Genomic DNA, 18,061 nt, shown 5'->3' on the forward strand with positions numbered 1-18,061 from the left:
TCAAAGTCACCTGGAAAATAAACTAAGTTAGTCAAGACTAGATTTGAAGACCTCTGAATCCCAGTCAGGTAACTTTTCATGATCTTAAGCTATGAATATACCAGAAGGTACATGGATTAAATTTTTTCCAGATATAAGCAGAATTTTCTTTCTGCTCGGTGTGGGCATTGCTCATCCTGCAGACATAGTCTCAGGTTTCTGACATGCCAGCATGGCACTATACTTATGCAGAATGAATGGGCTGAAGATAAACATTGTATGATACGCTCAGTGTTCATGTCAGGTTTTCCTTAGTACCAGGGACATGATTCTGTTCATTGCCTCTCTCAACACTTCTTTCACTTTTTCATTCCTCAAGCTATAAATAAAAGGGTTCAGAAGAGGAGTCACTACGGTAATGAGGACAGTGGCTACCTTGTCAAAATCCAGGGAGTGGTTCTGATTGAGTCTCACATACACAAAGATGTTGCTCCCATAAGCAATGGAAACGATGGTGATGTGGGAAGCACAGGTGGAAAAAGCTTTTTGACGGCCTTGGGCTGAGGGGATGTGCAGGATGGTAGAAATGATGTAGACGTAGGATCCAGTAGTGAATGCCAGGGAACTCAGGATGACAAGGGCAGATAGGAGAAAGTTTACCTTCTCAGTGAGATGAGTATCTATACAGGCCACCTGTAGAAGAGGGGCAATGTCACAGAAAAATGATTAATTTCTTTGCTACAGTAGAGTAGCCTTGTCACTACTATGGTTGGTACCAACACGGGTAGGAAGGCTCCCAACCAACAGCCCAGAATCATCAGGAGGCAGGCCCTGCTGTTCATGATGATGGTGTAGCGCAGTGGGTTACAGATGGCCCCGTAGCAGTCAAAGGACATCACTGCCAAGAGGATAAACTCCACGGTTCCCAGAAAGAAGGAGAAATATGTTTGGGTAATGCAGCCAGCAAAGGACATGTTTTTCTTCTCTCCTAGGAGGCAGGCTAGCAACTTTGGGGTAACGACAGTGGTGTACAAAATATCCAGAAAGGACAAATTACTGAGGAAAAAGTACATTGGGGTTTGTAGGCGATTATCAGTCCATATTAGGGAGATGATGATAATGTTTTCCATTGCTGTTAGTGTGTAAGCCAACAAGAGAGCCACAAAGAGGGATATTCGAAGCTCCAGGAGGGCTGGGAAGGCAGTCAGGGTGAACTCAGTCACTGTGAGGCAATTCCCCACAGCCATTGTTACATGTCAACAATAGGTCTCCCTGAAGAAACAAGAAAAAGGAAATCAGCCTCGAAGGTAGTTTTTTGTTGTTGTTGTTGTTTTGTTTTTTGTTTGTTTGTTTTTGGCCATGCTATGTGGCTTGTGGAATCTTAGTTCCCAGACCACATACTGAACCTGGGCCCCTGGCAGTGGAAGCGTGGAGTCCTAACCACTGGACCTCTAGGCAATTCCCTAGAAGGTAGTTTTATAAATATCTGTTGAAAATGTATTGTGGAGAGTGTCTTATATTGGAAAATGACTCGAGGGATATATTCCTTGATCTGAAAGTCATTATGGTGCAAACTTGGGAAAGTCAAAATACTATTTAGACACACATTTTTCTATAAAATTAAGAGATAAGACTGGATCAAAAAAAAACTCTAAGATTTCTCCTCATTAAAATGCAATTTCTGGGACTTCCCTGGTGACACAGTGGTTGGGAATCTGCCTGCCAACACAGGGGACCTGGGTTTGAGCCATGGCCCGGGAAGATCCCACATGCTGCCGAGTGACTAACTCCTTGCTCCACAACTACTGAGCCTGTGCTCTAGAACCCGTGAGCCACAACTACAGAGCCCGCATGCCACAACTACTGAAGCCCGCAAACCTACAGCCTTTGCTCCACAACAAGAGAAGCCACCGCAATGAGAAGCCCGAGCACCACAACGAAGAGTAGCCGCCACTCGCCACAACTAGAGAAAGCCTGTGCGCATCAATGAAGACCCAACACAGACAAAAATAAATAAATAAATAAATTTATTTATTTTTTAAAAATAAAATAAATAAAATGCAATTTCTGCTCTTTTCAACCTGTCCAGCTTTACTTTCCTAGCTAAATATGTGCTAAAGTACTGACTCATACTTTATCTAGAACTTCTATCATTCTGAAGTTTACAGTCACTGAGAGGGAAACCCTTTAAAATACTTTCTAGCCTTTCCTATAACAAGTTTTCTTTCACTGTGGCGGTTGACATTGGTGACCTGCCATTAGTAAGAGGTAAAGGTTGATTTCTTTTTTCCAATATTTGCTGATCACCAGAGTCTCCCAATTTTTAAAGTCTTTTCCTAGCAGGCAAAGATCTATGGAAATAGACCAGGAATGTCGAAAAGGAACAACGGCTCATGGTTCCTATTAATCACTTTAGATGATACATCAAAAGGAAATCATGAGTATCCTGTTATCAGGTTAGGTCCTGTGTCCAAATCCTACTTCCTGCATGTTCCATGAAGTACGTAATATGTACATTGTATATCTGGCTGATTATTTAAGAGGACATTATACGATGTAATAAAATTCACAAATTACACACAGAAAGGTAAAGTAGAGGTAATTCATCTTACTTTATTTACTTGATCAGTTGAAATCATAAAACTGTACATCGGGGCTTCCCTGGTGGTGCAGTGGTTGAGAGTCCGCCTGCTGATGCAGGGGACATGGCTTCGTGCCCCGGTCCGGGAAGACCCCACATAGAGCAGAGCGGCTGGGCCCATGAGCCATGGCCGCTGAGCCTGCGCGTCCGGAGCCTGTGCTCCGCAACGGGAGAGGCCACAACAGTGAGAGGCCCGCGTACCGCAAAAAAAAAAAAAAACACCAAAACTGTACATCAACATCACCCAAGTTGTACTTTCACCTACTATCTGAGAAATGGTTCTTTTGCATAGATTTCCCCATTTCAGGTTAAAACTACCCATTCTTGAACTCTGACCTCAGTGCTTTCTCTGTCTAGATTTTACTTAGCTCCTTAATAAATAAGTTACAGCTAATCCCCTCATTTCCCTTTTCCCACCTCCTCTCTGACCCCTTCAAGATAAAAAGTTTGCCTTCTTATTTCACTTTTTATTTGAAGTTTTTCCTATTACAAAAACACATTTTTCAGTGCAAAAAATCAGAAAATGCAAATAGAAAAAATTTATAATCTGTAGTTAAACTAGTTAGAGATACAGGACAACAGTTTGGTGTATATATTTCCAGGCTGTTTCAAAGTACTAATTACATACATATGTACCTAGAATAAATTACTAACATATTATTTTGTAACCAGCTTTTTCTTTCTTTTTTATAATAATCATCTTTCCACGTCAATAACTACAAATCTACACAATCATTTCTTAAAAACAACTTTTCGAGGCATAGTTGATATACGAAGAACTGCACATCTTTAATGTGTACCATTTGATGAGTTTGGACGTATGCAAATACCCAGGAGATCATCATCACAATCACGCTCACAGACACACCTAACACCTCCCAGAGTTTCCTTTACACAATCATTATGAAGAGTCATATAGTTCAATTGTATGGATGGGACTGTGATGTATTCAGCCAGTTGCTTAGTGTTGGTAATTTAGATGATCAACATTTCTTGCTTATACAGATAATGCTCAAATAAATATTCTTGCACATATGTCTTTGTGCAGCTATCTTACTATTCCTTAGAATACTCTTATTTCCAATAGCATATTTGTTCTCACTATTTCTATCATAATATAAAAATACAAGAAAGGTTTTGCCCTACTAGAGCCTCTGATAATGCAAAATCACTTACAGATTGCTTTCATGGGTTCTTTTTCTGAGGTAATAAATAGCTCCACATCATACCTAAAGCCGGGTAGCTGATGGCTTTAACAAGACTAAGCTGATGTGCTTTTCTTAAAGTCTCCTTTTATGTTCTGAACTTCAATTTTCTTGTCTGAAAAATTAGAATGTTGGATTACACCTTTAAAAGGTCCATTCATTGTCTTGGAGTCCTGCTACCAGTTACTTTTCCAACATTCTTCCCCACCTCAAATATTCTAACTTCTTTTATTCTAGTGAACAGCCTCCCAAATGATTCTGTAAATGACTCCACAGAAATGGCTGCTCATGACTATGTATACAAATGTAATAGCAGATGAAATCTCATATGAACTTTCTGTGAGAGGCTTTCTGATGCCATTTTTGTGTGTATTTTATATCACTATTTCCACGAGGTCATTCAACTGGCAAATGATATTTCACATGTTAAGATTCAAGTATTAACTAATGTGAGAAGTTAGAAAAACTGAGTTCCAGTCCCAGTTTATATCACTTTCATCTTCATTATATTAAAGTCTTCAACCGAGTCATAGTTTCTTCATCTGAGAAATGAGGGTAATTATAACATTCAAAATGAGCTGCTGTGAGGTTTAAATTAAATCATGTGTGTGACAATATTTAATAGATTCTTGTTAAAAAAATATGGTTCCATTCAGAAAAGACTGGGATGGACTTAAAGAAGATGAACACTTAGAGCTACTTGTTTCTTATCTGAGTAAATATCAATAAATTATGAAAAGTTTAATTTGTAACTGAGGGATATTTTTAATGCATACTTAATCTGAATGCCCCCAGGTTGACATCTGACCCCACTAAGTATATTGACAGATCAGAGAAACTATACACAGAGAAATAAATTTAACAAAAGTGATATATTAGTAAACAAAACATATGTGAAAGTGTATACTTACATCTTGGCAGCTGAACAGATGATTTAAAATTCTCCTAACATGTTTTTAACGTGCAGACACAGTAAGAGGCTCAAACTTTGATTATTCTGTGTGCATGAATTAATTCTAAGCATTGTACATTGAAAAAAATTTTGGGCCATTTCTATTGCTATTTCTAGCTCATAGAAATACCTCTCAAAGATAAAATAAACCTTACTAGATCACTGAACCATCTCACCCTAATGTGAGTCCTTCTGATTAGTATTCTCGCCACATACCCACCCAGCCATTGCTTGGATGACTCCAGTGATTGGGAAATGACTATTCTGCTTTTGCACTGGCTAAATAAAAAGCTCTTATTTGGAGTGGAAAACTCTGTCTTTGTAACTTCCAAATACACATTCATGCACTTTCCTTAGGGACCAAATACTGACCTTTTCCATCCCAACAGCCGTCAAACACCTCTATGATCTGGAAATCCTCTTTGTCCCACAACATCCCAGTGATTTCAGCACAGCTCAAATTCCAGTCTGTTTCTGCAGATAGAGAATGTGGTAGTTGTGTTAAGTGGCTTGACAACGTTGCAGGACTAAATCAGTCAAAGCTGTATTAGAGTAGATCATCTTGAACTCCACTTAAGAAATTCATCCGAGAAAAAAACATTGATTCTCAATTCTCAAGTATTTTTCCCCATGCAAGAAGGCTATGTTTTGTCTCTTTGGTTAATTAAGTATTTAGTAACTCGGCTATTTTAGATATAGAATTTCATACAATTAACTCATCTAGACGTGTCTGAGGCAGAATCATTCGAGCATCCTCACCAAGGGATGGCCAGTGAAGGGTGCTCAGTACAGTTTTTGGTATTTCATTCCACCTTCATGGTTACTAGAATATTAATCTTTCCATTGGAGCTTTACCAAATGGTCTTGAATGCTCTACCATCACCAGATTAAAGATGACTTGAATTAAAAAAGAAAAAAGTTATCCCTTTCCATTTCTCTATAAAGCTTCCTTTTTTTTATGATTCTTTCCTCAGTGGATGAACTATATTTTTTGCATAGGCTTATTTGCCTTAGAGATTTAGAGGGGAACAGCTCTTGGGAATATGGGTCAAACGAAGTTAATTAATATTGTTATAAAAGAATGTTGGTTTTGAACTACCTAATCACAATTACAAAGTTTTAGAAGGTGTAATAGACCTGTTAGGGGCTCCTTGGGGGATTTCCTCAGGTATTTTGCTTTATCCTTTTTTTTTTTTTTTTTTTTTTGCGGTACGCGGGCCTCTCACTGTTGTGGCCTCTCCCGTTGCGGAGCACAGGCTCCGGACGCGCAGGCTCAGCGGCCATGGCTCACGGGCCCAGCCGCTCCGCGGCATATGGGATCTTCCCGGACCGGGGCACGCACCCGTGTCCCCTGCATCGGCAGGCGGACTCTCAACCACTGCGCCACCAGGGAAGCCCTGCTTTATCCATTAAAGGAAAAAGAATACTTAAAAAAATCAACAAGCTAAAAACAGAAAACTTTTCATCCCACTTAAGTTATTGATACAACAGGAAATATTCTCCAACAATGAATATTCTAGAGTTTCAGATAACATGTAGTACCTCTGTCTGTACCAGCATAGATTTAACAAAAAACTTCCAGGTGAAAATACAGCCATAGTAAATTCCATTATGTTTCTCATCCCTGTCATGTCCTTGTTCAGAAACATAAGCCCTTATACTGAACTCAGCCCAGTTCAACGGTTATTCCATCCTCCTGACTTATCTTTCACAGTCACAAGCTTGCTATAAACTTTAACTTCATTCTCTAATACGTACATATTTTTTAAATAAGAATTAAAAAAACATTCTCCTCCGAACTAGAAACGCTGTACCTTTCATCTTAACATAAATCTGACTTTTATTTGAGGACGCTGATTCCACTGAGTCTCTTTCAAGTGAGCATGCACCTCCTCCTTTCCCTGTCCCCAAGGGTGAGGGATGCATGGCTGGAGGGACAGGCTCATTCTTATTTGCTGTTGAGGATGGTGTTATTTTGTTCCCAATTTGCACTCTCTTTTGGTTTTGGATAAAAATTCTCCAAGGCTTATGTTACACAATCTTGTTCGTTTTCCTTGGTTACGTCATTTAGTGCCCAGCTGAGTTTCAAGAAAGAAGTAAACAACTGCCGTAGAGCATAACATTAAGACAATGATGGGGGAGTTTTTACTGAATTTGAAAACATGAAAATCGCTGGAGATACATTTAATAAAGACTTTTTCAGTGGTTCATGGTCTCCTATTTCATCCTAAGAATTTCAATCACTATGGGAAACTTTATTATCTATATAAATAGAGTTATAAAAGACGCTAAAATTTGAATGTCTTAATCTTACTATCAATGAGTATCGCCTGCATTCCTCCATTTTTATAACTGGATTTTGCCATCACACTGAATTACTCAATCTCTGAAACCCCAAACTCCAAGATACCAATCTTGGACTATTATCTCCCAATTCTACAGTTCTTTGTTTCTGTACATTTACTCCATGGCCTCATCCAGCCACCAGCAGATGGATGACCCCATTTTCTCCTTATCAACCTTTCTGCCTAAAATATAAATAATATTAAAAAATATTTTTTTCCGTGTGAAAATATAAAAAATACGTATTTCTACAAGTATATATATTTCTACAAAGAGAGAGAGGAAACGAGATGGAGAGGGAGAAGGAGAGAGAGAGAGAGTGAGAGAGACAAAGAGACAGAGAGAGAGATACTGAGAATAAGTCGTTGCAGTGGAATGAACACCTCTAAAATGGAGCTGAAATAAAAACAAGAGCCTCTGGGCATTATTTTAAAATATACCTCAAGTACTGGGGAGACATATCATAAGTCCTAAAATTTTGTGCTGTCTTAACATCTTTGAGCCTCACAGGGCCCCGAAGCCCTAACTGTGAGCCCCCCCACTTTTGCCAGATATGCTCCCCCATAGCAGGAGAGTCTCCCACCTGGCTAGTTCCCATAACAGCCAGACCACCTGGATCCCACCCAGTCGTCAACCTAACCAGCTTCAGTTCTCTGCCAGCTGAGCAGTTGTTCACTCTGCTTCTGAATGCAACCCCTGTGTGGTCCTACAGGGCATGCTGTGTTCTCCTCCCTGGGCTGTGAACATACGTGATTAATAACGTATCGTCCATCTTATCCATCCAGTATCGAGTGTCTTGTGTTCAGCCATCCCCAGAACTCTAGAGCAGGACTCACTACTTCACCAGTGGGATGAAGAGGAAACAAGAGCAAACAAGACTGGGGAGCACAACACTTCACTTACAGCAAAAAAAAAAAAAAAAAAAAAAGTGTAGCAATAGACTCATGGCCATGTACTTAACTGGTATCACCTCATATCCTATCGCCTAGAAATGGCTGGTCCAGCTGAAGAGTGTACAGGTTATTGACAGATCAGTTACAGCACTTGTTGGGAGACAACAACCTGAAAGCTTAAGATTCTGTCTTGAAAAGCTTAACATAGTCTTTGAACCAACTATTGTGTGATACTGTCTCCCCCAAATCCAGAATACAAGGGGCTGGTAATCAAGGGGTAGAAGTGGTAGTGATGATCTCACTTTACTTCTAATAACACACTCACAGAATTTTTGTTTCTCATCTTGAAAACTCTGAGCTCTGCTGGTTAGGAGGTTTTAGACCCCAAGGAGAGAATGTTTCTACCATGAGACACAGCAGTGGTTCCACTGAATTGGAAGACTGAACTGCCACCTGGCCATTCTGAACTCCTTATGCAACTGAGCACTTGGGTAAAATAAAGGTTTACTACTGGCTGGAGTACTGACCCCAATTCCCAAGAGTAAATTGGGTTGCTAGGACATAATGGAGACAAAGAGGATTATGACCGGAATGCTGAGGATTCTCAGGGTGCCTATTACTACTTTCATGTCTTATAATAAAGATTAACTGAAAACTACAGCAAAAATTCCTACTTTAAATCCTGATTTTTACAATCATATCACCATATCCCTCTACTTCATCATCCTTTAACTTTTCATTGTTACGTTAATATACGGAAGTACATTGTATACCAGTGTCCACAATCGCAGCAAACCTTCTTCACCAGGCTGTTTCACTTATGCCGATGCAAATTGGCTCCAGTCTTCTGCTGGGTTTTGTGCCAAGAGACCTTGGTCCTCCTGTCACTCAGATTCATAACCCCTCTTTTGCCTTTCACCATTTTAATCGGCACTAGTGCTGAAGGAATTATCTATTTTTCCCCATTCAGAAACTTACCAAAGCTAACATAAACTGAGTGAATCCACTGTGGTCCTTTTACAAGTTTGAGGAGTTGGTAGAGCATTGGGATCACTTAATGCAAAATTTTGGTAGACATTCCATCTATCGTCACCCTTTTCACGCCGTTTTTAATTAACCGGGATCTAGGCAGTCTTCTCTTGATGGATGTCTAATTAGAGCCTTACATTTGTGAGGTTAACTTCACCCCCACAGTGATATTTTTTCAGTCTGCTTATTGGAAAGACAGCCCTATATGACTTTAAAAAATTTAAAATATGTATCAACACAATAATTGTCACATATTTTCTGCCATGCAAGAGAAGGGATGTGGCCATTGAAGAATATTCCTATAGTTTTTTTCAGAAGACCTTCCTCAAGTTCCATTTTCTAATTCATATATATATGCACACATATATATATGTTATGAAGAACTGGCTCATGTGATTATGGAGGTTAAGTCTCACATTCTGCCATCTGCAAGCCGGAGACACAGGAAAGTTGGTGGTGTGATTCCAGTCCAAGTCTCAAGGCCTGAGGATCTGGGAGCCAATAGCGTAAATCCCATTCCAAGGGCACGAGAAGACTGATGGAGTAACTGTGTTAAGCTCTTGACAAACTCCAAATAAATTATTTGGCACATTTTACTGTAGCCCTTAGAATCCTTGTCATGTAATGGGACGTATGATCATGGTTATTCTTATTGAATAATCTGTTACAACTGAGTTGGGAGGAAGGAATATGTGAGAATTAGCTGGTAAGTAGAAGCGTCAATGAACTCATTACATAAAACAGTGGCTCTCTGGTTGGATGCCCTTCATCCATATTTGGAGGATATAATATATCTAATAAGTAGATATTGTTTAAAATGTCTACAAGTTATTTTGGTATATTCCCCCTTGCATCTCTGATATGAAAAACAATAGCTTGAAACATCTGGTCATAGGTGAGAATAGGAAGAGTGAAGAATTCTCTAGCTGTCCTCAAATTTGGGACAAGTAGCTCCCATTTTCCAATTAACTGAACTAATCAGAATCAATATATCATTACATTGATTAAACAAACATCATTATCTGCTATTATAACAATGTTGGTCATCATCATAATAATGATCAACAAACAGCAGTATATTTATACCATTTTTAAGAGTTTATGAAGTCTTTTTGTACTTTTCAGTTTCAAGGCTGGTCCAACCCGGGGCCAGCCCTACTTGGATACCTGAATCATGTTTAAATTACCTTATTTGTTGAGGACTTTCTTTCCTGAATTAATGATCTCAGAATGGGACTTTTGAGTAACATGGGAATTCATTAAGAAGTTAAAACAGCACAAAGTGCCGACTACATTTATCTTCACCTAACAATGATTTTTTTGTTGCAAAATCATTCTGTTTTAATAACAATTCAGATTAAATCACGATAATGGATTTACCAGTAAATTAGGATACAAGCAGAATTACAAGAAATGGTTCCCAAGTTTCATTCAGGTATCTCTTACATGTATTTACTCTTGGTTTTCTGATTTAATGTCTCAGTTAAAATAGCATTACCTGAAATTGCTATTTTCCATATAATTTTTTTCAAAAGCATAAAAGATGAATCAATTAGAAGGTGATCAAAAATTTACAGATAAAGTTTCTCTCAAATATTGGTCAACATGAATTTATAAAATTTTACCTAACAATGATTTAAATAAAAACAAACATAACTATTAAAATATGAATTTGCCAGATATTTTGCTGCTTTTCACTAATCTTTCAGAAGAGTCTTGTAAATTCTTCTGGTTGCAAGTGATGAAAGACAGAGAGTTTAGGATTTAGTATTGGCTTTAAAAAAACATACCGTGTTTGGTTTTTTACTTTTACATTCTTGCACCTTTAACACTAGCAATTTAACATTGGTAAACGGAATAATGGCACCTAAAGATAGCCTTGTCCTAATCCCCTGAACCTGTGAATACACTTCTCCCTTGGTATTCAAGGGGAATTGGGTCCAGGTCCCTCATATAAAATGATGTAGTATTTGCCTATAAACCTGTGCACATCCTTTTGAAACTTTATATCATCTCTAGGTTACTTATAAAACCAATGTAAATGCTATGTAAATAGTTGCCAGCTCATAGCAAATTTATTTTGCCTTTTGGAAGTTTCTGGAATTTAATTTTTCCAAGTATTTTTGATTGATAGTTGGTTGAATCAGTGGATGTGGAACACGAGGGTGCAGAGGGTCAGCTCTATGCTACTTTACTTGCAAAAGGCACTTTATAGAAGTAATTCAGGATGTGGACCTTGAGTTGGTGGCATTATTGTGGATTCTCTGGGCGGGCTCAGTCCAATCAAATGAGTCCTTAAAAAGGAAGAACTTTTTCCATCTGAGTCAGAGAGGTGATGGCAGAAGGAGGAGGAGAGATGTGAAACATGAGAGACTTGCCCCCCTGTTGTTGGCTTTGATGGTGGAGGAAGGGGGGCCATGAGCCAAGCACTGCAGCACCTTCTAGAAACTGGGACTGGCCCTTGGCTGATAGCCAGCAACGTAACAGGGCCTTGGTCCTAAACTTCAAGGAAATGAATTCTGTCAACAGCCCAAATGAGAAGGCAATGGATTGTCCCCTAGAGCCCCTCGAAATGAATGCAGTCTGCAGCCTGGTGAGACCTGTATTGGACTCCTGACCTCCAGAACAGTAAGATAATAAATCTGTATTTTTTTAGCTGCTTATTTTGTTATGGCCTCAATAGGACACAAACTTTCAAAATCCCATCTTAATTAATGTCTGATTATGAATACATAGCAGAAAGTTATGTGAATGCTTCATTTCTGGTGATGAATGCGTGGAGTCCTAACCACTGAACCGCCAGGGAATTCCCTGTTCTACATTTTTTTGACCTTTAAACATTTGCCCACTGCTCTATCTTTTGACGGACAACGTTCTTTTTTTTTTGGGACAATGTTCTTTTATAATATTCTGAATCCATTCTGAAGATGGTACTTTCTCTACCTGCTCTCCCATGATGGGTTCCCTGCCAGTTCTTAAGGTCTTCATCTTTGTCTACACAGCTAGACGGTCAATGACCACACTGGTAATGACCTATTTTGATCTTTGAGATGCCTCTTGTCTTCTCCGTGTTCCTAAGCTCTCTTTTTAGATGCTTGTCCCCACAGCACCTGCTCAGTGGCTGTGTTGACAGAGGGCAGTTTACCTCTTGCCAAACCCTTCCTCTTACAAATAAGTGAATCAGGGAAGACATCTCTCTCCAATCAGATCAATCAGATCCTCTTTCCAGGAATTTGGATTTAGAACTCTGATAATTTAAAATAAATGTTGATATAAATAATGTATATCTCAAATATTTAAATGTATCCAATATATATACTTGTATATATATATCTATGATTGAAATATACATATATCTGTGATGACTGAAGCAACCATTACCTTCCATGTGCAGAGAGAAGTGGAAAGAGTCTGCAGACAGAGAAACATGAATCAGGTATGTACTAGTTAGCTGTGATGCTGTAGGAATTTACCACAAGCTTGGTGGCTTAAAATAACACTAATGTATTCTATTATAGCTCTGGAAGACAGAAATCCAAAGTCAGTTTTACTGGGCCTAAACCTGGGTGTTGGCTGGGCCATGCCATGAGCTCTAGGGCAGAGAGAATCCATTTCTTTGCTTTTTCCAGCTTTGAGATGTGCAGTCCTTGGCTTATGGCCCCTTCCTCCAACTTCAAAGCCAGCAGCATAGCATCTTCAAATCTCTGCTTCCAAGATCACATTACCTTCTTTTGTGTGGTAAAATCTGCCTCTACCTCTCTCATGTGACACTTGTAAATACAATAGAACCACCTGGGTAATCCAGGATAATCTCCCTATCGCAGGATCTGTAATTGCATCCGCAAAATCCCTTTGCCATATAAACTTCATATGTTACTTAGAGTCACAGGGTCAGGGATTAGGTCTGGATATCTTTTGGGGCCATCATTCAGCTTACCACAAGATATTTGGAAAAAACCCAATAATACAGAGACCAAATGAACCCCGAGAAAGCAAGAGAGAAATTCAGAGGGAAGAGAGTGTTTGCCTTGGATTTTCAAGGATTTCTAGTTCCTGATTCTAGCCCCTTAGCAGGTCTTGCTGTTTCTTACCTTTTGGGGTTTTATGTGGTATTCTTGATTATTATTATAATAAATACCCATTTCACTTAAGCCAGCTTGACTATTCTTCTGCTTTTGTTTTCCCCCAACCAAATGCATCCTAGGATACTAATTCTTCTGTAGATGATGGTCACTTTGGCCAGTTGCCACAGATGATCAATCTGGACTCATGGTCAGTTACTGCTTCTGAATAGTTGGTTCTCCTTTCAAACCGTTGCTTCTCACAGTCTATTGTCAGTCATCCTGATGCTTCCTGGTCTGTAGATTTTTCCAGGTAATTAGGACTGGTAGGGAATGCTCTTGTCTCAGAAAAAGTGGATAACTTCCATGTTAACTTCTGTTTCCCCTCTTAAGTTTCTTCCCATTCCATACTTCATGACATAGTGAAGTATATATTCAAAACTAGTGATGTAGTTTGGGGCAAGACGCTTAATCTCAGTGAACCTCAGTTTTCTCATCTGTAAAATGGAGATAAAAATATCAGCTTCTCAAGGTTGTTAAGAGGATTAAATGAGATATGTATGTACATATTTAAGTACATGTACAAACACAGGGTTATGTTACTCCTCTTCCTTGTTTTTGTATTATTATTATTATTTACAGTCTTTGGCTGTCAGGGATGATTCCAATCATCTTGCAAATTCTGAAAAAACCCAGTTAGATGAGTCACTTTTTTTTTTTCTGTCTGTGCCATGTGGCATGTGGGATCCTAGTTCCCCAACCAGGGATCGAACCCGCATCCCCTGCAGTGGAAGCACAGAGTCTTAACCACTGGACTGCCAGGGAAGTCCCAGAAGATTCATTTTTAATTACATGTGGTTGCATGACTTAGACTATCTCCGTTAATCCTACTTTAACTATTAAAAAAAAATAGGAGAAGCATGTTACTGATGGGAAACTAAGGTCAGAGAGGTTAAGTGTCACCTGGTAAAGAAGTAATAGAGCTAGCCTTAAAATTCAGGTTTTCTGACTTCAGTATTTTTCTTTAATTCATAATGTTCTGTGTGTGAGACGGTCCAATAACAGTTCAGAGCCTGTTATTTTCTCGATGGCTGAATTGTCTCCTATGGACCTTGACTATAATACTTTGCATCTGATGTGGCACAAAGCTTTTTCATTTCTTCTTACACATCTTTGATTTTACGATCTTCAAGCATGCCTTACTCCACATTGTGTCCAAGAGTTGAAAATGACATTCTTAGCAAACAAACTTTCAAGGTTTCCTGTGCAAAAAGGGCAAAATTTTGTTGACTGCATCTCTCAACACTTCCTTTACCTTTTCATTCCTTAGACTATAAATGAAGGGGTTCAGAAGACGGGTCCCCATTATGGTGAGGATAGCTGTCACTTTGTCAAATTCCAGGGAATGACTCTGGCTGGGTCTCACATACATGAAGATGTTGCTCCCGTAGGCAATGGAGACCACAGTGATGTGAGAAGTACAGGTGGAAAAGGCTTTCTGACATCCTTGGGCCGAGGGGATGCGCAGGATGGTAGAAATGATGTAGGTGTAGGACACGGTGGTGAGCACCAGCGAGGTCAGGACCACGAGGGAAGATAAGAAGCAGCTTATCATCTCAATGAAATGAGTGTCTATGCAGGCCGCCTGCAGTAAAGGAGCGATGTCACAGAAGAAATGACTAATTTCTTCAGTGCAGTATGGCAATCTGGACACCACAATAGTTGGGCAAAGCACTGACGGGAAGGCCCCCTCCCAGCAGCCCAGAACTAACAGGAGGCAGGCCCTGCTATTCATGATGATGGTGTAGCACAGCGGGTTACAGATGGCCACGTAGCGGTCAAAGGACATCACCTCCAAGAAGATAAACTCCACTGTCCCCAGAAAGAAGTAGAAATATGTTTGGATGACGCAGCCAGCAAAAGGTATGTTTTTCTTTTCCTCTAAGAGGCAAGCTAGCAACTTTGGGGCAATAGTAGTTGTGAATAAAATGTCCCAAAATGACAAACTATTGAGGAAGAAGTACATTGGTGTTTGGAGACGATTATCAGTCCATATTAAGGAAATGATAACAATGTTTTCTGTTATAGTGAGTGTATAAACCAGCAGGAGAATGAGAAATAGCAAGATCTGAAGCTCCTGGACAGAGGGAAAGGAGACAAGGGTGAATTCAATCATGCTAGTCTGGTTTCTCATGGCCATTTCTGTGTGAGGGGTGAAGAAATGAAGAAGGTTAGAACAGTTTAAGATGTATTTCAAGTGTTTTATGATTACACTAAATATAGAATAGAGAGAACATTCAAGAGTGAGGGGTTCTAATTCTGTCTGTGGCCTTGGGCAAATCAAATTATATCACTAGGCCTCAGTTCTCATCTATATAATTGATGTGCTGGGGGGAAAAAAGCAAACAGCAACTCTGTGATCATTTTAAACTTTAACTATTTGATTTTTATTTAACTAAAATATTTCTTCTCTTTTTTTTTCCTTCCTTAAACCCAAATGTATTCAAACTAACTGAAATATGTAATTAACTGAAAATCATTCAAGTTATTTTGATCATATATTTTAATCATTTAATAATATGGATATCCTAGCTGAAAACCTCAGATTATATTTATTGAAGGAAGAGAAGCTATCAGACAGATTCTATTTTCATTCCTCTGTTAAGACTGACTAGCATATCATGAACTGAAGGATCCTTTTAACCTATCATTATTGAAATAACAACTGAGTTATTTCAAATGAGTTAAGATGAGATAAACAATAGATTAGGTAAAATTTTAAACAGAATTAGCAATTAGGAAGATATATCAAAAGAATTTATCTTTAATGAAGCAAAGAGAGATAGACATTGAAAATATGAGACAATGTTCAAAGAAATGAAAGGAATGGGAACATTTATATACATAGTTTGTATCCTTCAGGAGAGAGAATAGAGTGAGTGAAGCTGGGGCAGTATTTAAAAGGAAAACAGATTCAGGACACTCAAGGGAGAATATGGAAAACAACCAGAAAGGGAAGATCACTTATATAGGAACAGCAGTTAAAATGACTGTCGGTTTCTCAACAGCAGCAAAGGAAGCCAAAACTTAGTTAAATAATATCTTTAAAGTATGGTGAGAAAATGATTGCCATCTCAGAATTGTATATCTAGTAAGATTATCTTCTATTGTAAAATAAATATATTACAGACAAAAACTTCGGGAATTTATTACCAACGGACCAGATGTAAAGTAATTTCTAAAAAATACAATTCAAGAATAAAGAAAATAATATTAAGATAATTTAATATGTAGAAAGAAATAAAAAATAAAATGGTGAACATGTACATAAATCTAAATGAAAATTCTTTGTAAAAAGTCATAATAGTGTTGAATTTGTGAAGTTAAGCTAGGATGACAATAGAATGTGAGAGTGGAGAGGAAAAATTGGAGCTTCCAAACCAAACGATACAAGAGGGGATAAAATACTGTTTCATGTTAGATTTTAAGTTAAATAAACTTGATAAATTTTCTAGGGTACTCACTGAAAGAATAGAAACAGTATAATTTCCAAATTTGTAGACAGGAAAAAATGTTATAAGAGAAACAAAACTCGACTATAACAAAAATATAAATAAATACCAACAGTTAACACAATTAGGGCTTCCCTGGTGGTGCAGTGGTTAAGAATCCACCTGCCAATGCAGGGGACACAGATTCGAGCCCTGGTCCGGGAAGATCCCACATGCCGTGGAGCAACTAAGCCCGTGCGCCACAACTACTGAGCCTGCGTTCTAGAGCCTGTGCTCCGCAACAAGAGAGGCCACGATAGTGAGAGGCCCACGCACCGCGATGAAGAGTGGCCCCCACTCGCTGCAACTAGAGAAAGCCCTCGCACAGAAACAAAGACCCAACACAGAAAAAAAAAAAAAAATTTACATATTAAAAAAATTCATAGTTAAAAAAATTATATTCTGTACCTTTGCTGGCCAATATTGTAGCCACAAGCCATGTGTGGCCACTGAGCATTTGAAATGTGGCTAGTTTGTTTTGAGATGTGCTGTAAGTATAAAATGCATTATGAATTTTAAAGATTTGCACCAAAAAAAAAAAAAGAACGTAAATGACCTTAATAGAGTTATGTTATTACATGTTTAAAAGATAATATTTTTGGATATAGTGCTACTAACCTTCCGGAGTCTGTCCCCAAGAAGTGTCCGCCTACCTGGTGTCACTCACGCCAGTAGAATAAGACCGAGTTCAGTTCAGAAGCAAAGGATGGTTTTATCCTTTGATCAGAGAATGGAGAGGTGCGTACTCCCACTCTGGAGCACAGGCTTCCGGGACAGGCGGACGGCGAGGGCGGGGCTGCTTGATAGCGTGTGGATAGTGTCGGGCGCAAGGAGTTCTCGCGAGGCTGGAGCAGCTCTGCGGCTCACGCTCCACATCACAGTGCCTGGTGCAGCGTCTCTGCACACGGCCCGCCGCCGCCATCTTGAATTGGGTGTAGTGGGCGGTGTTTCTCCGCACAGCCCCTCGAGCTGGGGTGTCGGCGTCGGCGTTTCCCGCGAGAAAGTGTGGTCTGAAGTGCAGGGGACGGGGCTTCCGAACGCGGCCCCCTATGAGCAAGTGGAACTAGACTGAGCACAGAAGAAAAGAAAAAAAAGGTTAGACCTAATTTTATTACCCAGATTCTGTTTTTATTTCCTGGGAATTGTTAATGGTCTTTGTTGGTGACAAACCCCTTCTCTGCCTTTTGTCTCGCTCGGTCTTGAGGGGGGCTGAGGGTAGAGGTCTGTCTCCTGTGAGTGCCTCCTGCTGAGCGTGGGTGTCATCATCACCCTGGGAGAGAAGCAGAGCTGCTCCCCAGCTGCTGCCTTTAGATGCGTGTGATGGTCACCAGGCCTCGGCCCTGACTGTTTGTCTCCCTCAGTGAGCACCACTTGTTTATCCTTTTGGAGACAAAGGACACCAGACAA

The 18,061-nt window shown here is 39.4% G+C and overlaps 2 protein-coding genes across 2 annotated transcripts; both read right to left on the reverse strand.

Moving 5' to 3' along the window:
* Positions 1–279: 279 nt before the first annotated feature.
* On the reverse strand, positions 280–1,226 carry LOC137229747 (olfactory receptor 6M1-like). The gene is given in 2 exon segments (XM_067747682.1): positions 280–701; positions 704–1,226. Coding segments are annotated over 2 exon segments (945 nt in total).
* Positions 1,227–14,355: 13,129 nt separating this feature from the next.
* LOC137229748 (olfactory receptor 6M1-like) lies at positions 14,356–15,303 on the reverse strand. Its single transcript, XM_067747683.1, has one exon. The coding sequence runs from the start codon at positions 15,301–15,303 to the stop codon at positions 14,356–14,358; it is 948 nt and encodes a 315-aa protein (XP_067603784.1).
* Positions 15,304–18,061: the final 2,758 nt, after the last annotated feature.

Source organism: Pseudorca crassidens, chromosome 9 (assembly GCF_039906515.1).
Source record: "Pseudorca crassidens isolate mPseCra1 chromosome 9, mPseCra1.hap1, whole genome shotgun sequence".
NCBI classification, from domain to species: Eukaryota; Metazoa; Chordata; class Mammalia; order Artiodactyla; family Delphinidae; genus Pseudorca; species Pseudorca crassidens.